Source organism: Lycium ferocissimum, chromosome 4 (assembly GCF_029784015.1).
Source record: "Lycium ferocissimum isolate CSIRO_LF1 chromosome 4, AGI_CSIRO_Lferr_CH_V1, whole genome shotgun sequence".
Lineage (NCBI taxonomy): Eukaryota > Viridiplantae > Streptophyta > Magnoliopsida > Solanales > Solanaceae > Lycium > Lycium ferocissimum.
The window spans coordinates 29,871,463-29,878,936 of record NC_081345.1 but is presented as its reverse complement, the minus strand read 5'-3'; the positions used below and the strand labels follow the sequence as shown (position 1 = coordinate 29,878,936).

At 36.4% G+C, this 7,474-nt stretch overlaps 1 protein-coding gene across 1 annotated transcript; it reads left to right on the top strand.

Moving 5' to 3' along the window:
• Positions 1-1,174: 1,174 nt before the first annotated feature.
• Positions 1,175-4,096, top strand: LOC132052213 (protein ROOT HAIR DEFECTIVE 3-like). The gene is made up of 5 exons (XM_059443630.1): positions 1,175-1,347; positions 1,638-1,704; positions 1,786-1,888; positions 3,410-3,849; positions 3,935-4,096. Exons 1-4 carry the CDS (start codon positions 1,329-1,331, stop codon positions 3,608-3,610), a joined length of 390 nt encoding a protein of 129 aa, XP_059299613.1. The 5' UTR covers positions 1,175-1,328; the 3' UTR covers positions 3,611-3,849; positions 3,935-4,096.
• The last annotated feature ends 3,378 nt before the right edge of the window (positions 4,097-7,474 follow it).

The window sequence follows — 7,474 nt, the reverse complement described above, 5'->3', positions numbered from 1 at the left end:
AAAAAAGTGACCAATTATCAAATCAAGAATTAACTTTATTTTTTCAGATTTGCCCCTATTAAGTATTATATGATCAAATCCCAATGTCTATTTAATTAGGGTATTTAGTCAAATTACCTATTTTTGTCCAGGAGTTAGTATTTTCTTAAGATGTGTGCAAATGGCTAAGTGGACTCTTTTTTTTATCCGGAGGGAGTATTATTTTATGCAGGGAAAAAGGTGGAATAATTAAGTACATGAATAACTAAACTCGGCATAACTAATAACTACATAAAATAATACATTAATTCCCTCATAACTAATTCATGTATTACTAATACCTCATAACTTTAACCGACTACCAAACGACCCTTAAAAGTTTGTCCAAAATAATTGAGATTTTTAGTCTATCAAGAAGATATTTCATTCTTTTTCCAAATTTACCCTTGACATGTTTTTAATTCAATGAACAAATTTAATGCATGTTATAGTTTCAATGCCAATGCCCACTTAATTAAGGGTATTTTAGTCAATACATCTTTTAAATTTTAGAAGTAAGTGAATTCCTTAATCCATGCCCAAATCTAAAATCTCAATTATTTTACACTGGAGGAAATGTAATACTTAATTATTATTGTCATTATTACTCTCACTAACACTCCTAATTGTCTCTTTCATTTTTGGTTGCAAAATTACAATTGTTACAAGACTTTTTGCATGTCTTTTTAATAGTACTACACAAGAAGCGATATTTCTATTTCACAGATCGCACTTGGGTACTCGCCTTTCACAACTCACAAGCACAGCATTGATCGAGCTTTCAGCTTTCTCATATGGCTATTTGCCTTCGTCTTTCTGATCCTCCTTGTTCTTGAAGCTTCAGTATCCGAATTTAATTTAGTCCCCTTAGTTTACAACCCTTTTCACGTGGTTTAACTATATTTTTTTCTCTGGCCATTGGGTTTCACTTGTAAAAGTTAAAGATTTTGCCTGTTAAGTAACTTAGTGGTTGCATGAGTCTTAACTTTACAAAGAAAAGGGACAGTAATGGTTGGTGCTAGTGGTTGAGGGGTGGTTTTTAACTTATAGCAAAGAGTTTTTTTTTTTTTTTGTTGCATTTATAAGTTGATTTATTTTTATCCAATCAAGAGTCTGCCCCTTGACTGTTAGCTTCAGATCAAATGTGGGTTTCTCTGACTTTATATCTTGTTCTTTTAGATAAAAGTGACGAATGTTGTTCAACTCACCTCAATGATGGTGATTGTGTTATCAATGTTGCTGGACTTGAGAACTTCACGAGGGAAGTTAAACTGGCAGAATGGGGTCTTTCATATGCTGTAGTATCCATTATGGGCCCACAAAGTAGTGGTATGAACTATTTCTTGGAACTGAATGCTTATTATCCATTTTACTCTTTGGAATCTATTGACTTCAATGTAACTTGGAAATGATGATCCTTAGTGGAAAAAAAATCAAAAGCATCCTTCAGCTGATTCAGATCTTTCTGATGTTCTATTAGACCTCTCCTCTATCAGGAAACCTCTCAGCTCTACCGACTATGAATCAGTTTGACTAACTCAGTTATTGAAGTATTTTTTGGAATTGATGCTATTCCATAAATGCCAGTTTTGACAAAAAGTTAACTGTGATTATGACAGGGAAGAGTACGCTGTTAAATCATCTTTTCTTTACCAACTTCAGAGAGATGGATGCTTACAAGGAAAGGTAAGTCTTCATGAGTTATGTTATTATGCTAATTCTCTCATCTTCTACTGAAGTGACCTGAAAGGATTTACTTCTTTTCAGGTCACAAACCACAAAAGGTATTTGGATAGCTCGATGTGCTGGGATTGAGCCTTGCACCCTTGATATGGACTTAGAGGAAACTGATGGAAGAGAACGAGGAGAGGTGTGGTTTTAAATGCTTCATAAATGATTATTGAATTCCCTACTTGTTTTGCTCCATTGCATGGTTTCAACTTCTAATGTAATTCTTATGACCAGACATACATTACTCACAAGGCATATCACCCATGTACTGCTGTATGATGCATTTGTATCCATTGTTATTGCTAATATGGACCAGCTGTTTGTTACTAATTAAAAAGGATGCAGCCAATCATTTGCTTGATCCTAATTGACCTGTTGTCTTGTATTTCCTTTAGAATTTAATGGGTCCGACTCCTTGAGCTAAGCTATGAAGACAAGTATCCAAAACTTAGTAACTTCATCTTTGCCATTGTCTAACGACAATGCTCCTGAATATAATGTTGGAAAAGTAATAAATAATTGCCTGTGTATGAGATATTTTATTTTGCTTCTTGTGTTCTCTGAGTCAGTGTAGTCATATCCGTCTTCAATCATGTATATGGAAGTGATATAGCCACCAAAGTTTGTTGAATGCTCCCTGCAATGGGAATAAACTCGTACGACTGACAAACCCTCAATTAGAATCGTTTAGTGAAAAAGTGCAATGTAATAGCGACTATTTGTTGGGCCATAAAGTAATGGATGCCAAAGGGGCAAGGGCGGGGCTGGGGTGGGAAAAAAGCTAAGGGCAGGTTACAGGTCAACACTTATTCTTTTAACAACCAGTGTGGCCCTTTTCAATATCCTTTGTTGCATGCTTTTCATTTGAACTGCTCTGACCATTGAATTTTTTTGCTTTTCCTCTCTTTGATGTAAAACACTTCTTCTATTTGAGATTCTTATAAAAAAGAAGAAATGGGGAAAAGACACTGCTGCATCACCTGCTGATGTTAAGGCTTCCCAGGAAGTGTTCATTTACACTTCTTCTTCTAAGTTCTTGAACTCGTAGTTAATGATGTGACTAGGACTTGAAGTTTAAATGACCAATACTATGCAGGGAATAAATACTGAGCTCAGTCTCAGCAGATTAGTTTTTGAAAATTGACTACTAGTTGCTATTTTGCAGATGTTGTTATTGTTCAAGCAAATTGGGACTCCTCTAGAGTAAGGGATAAGCTCATTCGTGATATAGATGCTCATATTCCTGAAGTTCATAGTGCCAAACTGGCTGAAGTTACAACCCTTTATGAGGTATGAAGTTTGACAACCTGTATGTTTTAGTCATTAGCTCATTATAGTACCTATCAAAAGTAAAGTTCATTTAGTCCTCTGGTAGTGCTTTCCTGTTGCATTTTGGCATCCATATAATTTTTCATTTGCCTATCCCTCGATCAATAGAGGGAAAAAGAATGTTTGGATTATGTTTGGATTTCCTTTTTCTTTAGCTGTTATCACCCACTTGCAGCTGAGAGCTTGATTGCTGCTGGAACATTCATGAAATAAATTGAAATTTTGATTGCTTTTAAAAGTTTTAGATGATAACAAGCAACTGTGAGAACTGTATTTAGATTTAACTTTTCTTTTTAATGTAATTATGCTGGCACTATGGGAATTTTCTCAGACAAAATTGAATGAGGCATTAGCTGGACTTGTTGAGGATCTTTTAGATGGAGCTGGTGATGATACATGGCCAGCAATAAGAAAGCTGCTTCAGCATGAGACTGAAACAGCAGTCTCTGGTTTCTCTACTGCACTTTCTGGTCTCGAAATGGATGAACAAGCTAGTGATAATATGGTTTCAAGATTGACGGATTATGCATAGGAAGTGGTCGAAGCAAAGGCAAAGGAAGAAGCTGGAAGGGTTTTGATTCATATGGAGGATAGGTACTGGTATGAGTTATTCCATTCTCACTTTTCTGTGACACGATAGTTGGGATATGAAGAAGGGTTACTGACCTGAAAGTAATTGACAGGTTTTCAACATTATTTAGCCATGATTCTGATCAATGCCAGATCGGAAAGGAAGAAATCCGGGCAATTACCAGAACTGCTAGATCAGCTGTATGACAGACTGAAGTTATGCTTCCTCGTTTGAATTTGAATATTACATTTCAGTCTGTGTTGACTCCTTCTGATGTTCTCCCAGTCTCTGAAGCTCCTGTCAGTTGTGGCTGCAATTCGCTTGGAAGATGAAGGTGATAGTATAGAGAAGACACTAGCCCTTCCTCTTGTGGATAGACAATCAGGCTCTTCCACGCTGAAGAGCTCCACATCAGTTGATCCTCTAGCCTCTAGCACTTGGAATGAGGTACTTAGCTTATAGGTTATGTGCTTCATCTTAGAAGTTATTTAGAAGCAGTAAGATTAACCAAATAAGGGGGTTCAAGAATCCGGCAAGTTTGGATACCCGACAGACATGATAACATGTGAATGTTTTGCTTGGTTTCTTCCCAGTCATGCCCATAAACTATGTTATGTAATTTTTTATATATAACCATGAAATCCCTGTTATATATAACCCCAATTGTAAGAACAGGTTCGAAACTTTGTGGAGTTTTGTCCCGCCCCTCTACCTTGTTCCCATTTAAATACCAGATTTTGTGTCAGTGGCGGGATTCAAACTTGTGAGAATGCGCCCAATTTGCACAACGTGCACTGCATCCTTTAGAACTGAACCAAACTTTTGGGGCTAAAATATGTTATTGTAAATTCTAGATTGAACCTTATTAAAAGAAATTCTGGATTGAATTTTCTGAGTTCAATACTTCATGTGGATACAATAACCTCAAGAGTCACCACCTAGTTTCAGGTTTGCACTTATGTACCTTTATTATTATAGATCTTAGACCTGAGAATATTGGAAAAATGTGTACAAATATTCAGCATTAGAAACTCCATCTCTGATATTTTATGATTGATTTTACCTAATATCTTTCAAGCTGTCAAGTTGATCATCTTTAAGCCAATTTTATTGCCGGTCCTTGCATTGAAAACTTTGATTACACCTGTCCAGTGCAAGTCTTTGTGGAGGCATTTTAAATCTGAGACTGGATATACTGTTACACAAGCCATTGCTGCTCAGGCATGATCTTTTGGATGATATTACACATCTCTTCAGTCTTCTTTTGAAAGCGAAGTCCTTCTATACTTGTTTTGGTTGCCAGTAAGGTGGATTAGGATTTTTGAATAATATACGTCTGGATTAGTGGCTGGGTAAACATACTTGGTGCTTGAAAGTTGATTATTCTTCATGCTAGGTGTAACGTTGCCAGTTGTAAGTGGTTATAATTGGAGTCTACCTGACCACCTCCAGCATCTTTCTGAAAATCCTTTTTTGAACAAAATCTGACCCCCTTCAGTCCTTGTTGGGGTTTAAGAGAAACTGTTTGAATGGAACTGTATAAGCAGTGTAACCATTTGGTTTAAGAACGTAAATTCCTGGAAAGTGATGGCTCTCACTCTCGTTATCTGTGCTTGTTACTTTAATTTGAACCCCTCTCTGAGCCTAACTTACAAAAATGTCCAGTATTTGCTGTGCTCAGTTGGTCTGACCATGTTGACTTTCTGTTTGAAATATTTCTTGAGAAATTCTATTGAATTTTCTGCATCTCAATATTTCTGGTTTTTTCGTACTTTATCCTTCTGGAGGCTAGCAGGAGAAGTAACATTGGTTACCACCTCCATAGGCAATTGTTGCCTTAGTTGTTTTGGATTTCGATGAATTCATGACACTGTTAAGCTACCTTTTATGCTTATATTTTAATCAGAATGCCCCCTTATTTTTGATAGAGTCAGGTTTTATACCCACTAGCAGGGTCCATGGTTGATCGCATAAGTTATGTTTGTATTTACCTTTTCTCCAGAAATCCTTTGTATCTGGGAGTTGTATTTGTTGTTTTTCTAATACCGAAAGCTCTTTGGTTGCAATTGGACAGCTCCGGTGAATTCCGCAATGGTGCTGTAAGTATCAGATGTGAATTTCCTATTGTTTCAGTTTCTATGTATCAAAAGCAATTTGACTGATTTAACTGTTATTTAATCTAATCTAGTCTCTTAGGAAGACATTCTTAGACTAGAAGGGTCTTGAGTGAATCAATACACAACCCTTGGAAGTTGAACCATGTGTGATTTGCTCAATTTGATTACTTAACTCGCAATGTGGCGAACTTCCTCTCAAAAATTTAAGGGAACTGATCTTTGATATTTGTGTTTCAAATTCCTGGACTTCTCTCTTTATCCACAAACTTCTTTCCTACTGTCATGAACCTTCTTAGACGACTAGCAGAAGAAGGACAAAGGCAGGCAAATGGTAAACCTCCACGAAATCCTGCTTCTGCATCAAAGAGTTTCAGCAGTAGCCCCAATGATCATAGTGCTGTGTCATCATGTGCTTCCTCGAACGTGAACTCTTCAGAAAATGGAGCAGAATACTCTAGCCCCTCTATACATGATAAAAGGGAAGTAAATCCTGTTTATAGATCAGTCTTCTTCTATTTCAAGAGAGCAAGTTTTCATGCTCACCCGAATGTGGTATTGTGCACTATTCTGCTCATGGCTTTAACCTTAAGGTAAGCAGGTAAAAATTCAGAAACTGAAAGCTTTTTGTGTAGGACATGTATGCTAGGCAGTGGAGTTGAGGTGAATGAGGCCCCCTTTTAAGTAGATTTTCTTTTAATTTTCTCTCTTTTTTCTTTTTATCCCTTCTTCTGCCCCCTGCTATAGCTTCCTCGGTATGTATCGTTTGCCCCCCTAATCCGTTTTTTTTATTATTAACCCTTCCCTGGTTTTGCCATCAACTTTGTCTTATGAGATTCCTACTATCGTGTCTATCTGAAGGATTAGCAATTACTGTATTTAATGAAGGGAAAAAGAGGCAAATGTACCCACCAACTTTGCGATATGGAACGGATATACCCTCGTTAAAAAAGTGGGCAAATATACTCTTGCTGTTATACAAATGGGCATATTTGGCCTTTTCTTAACAGACCTATACTTAATGAATTAAAAAATTATTTACCTTTATTTTTCAATTAAAATTGCAATGTGGCTTTTAAAAAATAAAAATAAAAATGAAAAATCAAAAAATTGTTCATCGTTTTCATGTTAACCCATTTGTAAATCCCCATCAAAATCACTCAAAAACTTCACCAAATTATCCCAAATTTCAAGTACGAACTCCTCAAGACATTCCCGATCTTTTGAAATAACACTCGTTCGAAAAGAAGCTCGCTTGCGGAATGTTTTAATGAAATATGACAAAATCCCAAGATTAAAGAGATGCTACTGAAATGTTTTGTTTTGTTTCTGTGAAATAGAAGCTACTGCCATGTTTTGTTGACCTTCACTCCTGTACAAGTTAAGTTTCTTGCATGAGCATTACATCGACTCAACAAGAAGAGCCGAACACGGGCGGCTTAACTTTATTTCTTGTGATGGAGTTATTAGTTTCTGTTGCTATGTTATTGTAATTTTTTAACTGCTATTCGTTGTTTGCTGTTTGTATTATCTTCTTAGACAATCAACACAACGTTATGGGCAGAGGCGGATCCAGGATTTGAAGGTTCCGGGTGCCACATTTCGTTGAATCCAAATAAAGTAAGTATTTGATTGGTTCGATCAACTTTAGGCTTCGAATCAAATTATTGATCGACTTTAGGCTTCGAATCAAATTATTCGCCTTTTAAGT

Coding starts and splice junctions, on each gene's coding strand:
- LOC132052213 (XM_059443630.1), top strand. Junction 1,705..1,785: donor ATGGATGCTTACAAGGAAAG/GTAAGTCTTCAT, acceptor ACTTCTTTTCAG/GTCACAAACCACAAAAGGTA. Junction 1,889..3,409: donor ATGGAAGAGAACGAGGAGAG/GTGTGGTTTTAA, acceptor GAATTTTCTCAG/ACAAAATTGAATGAGGCATT.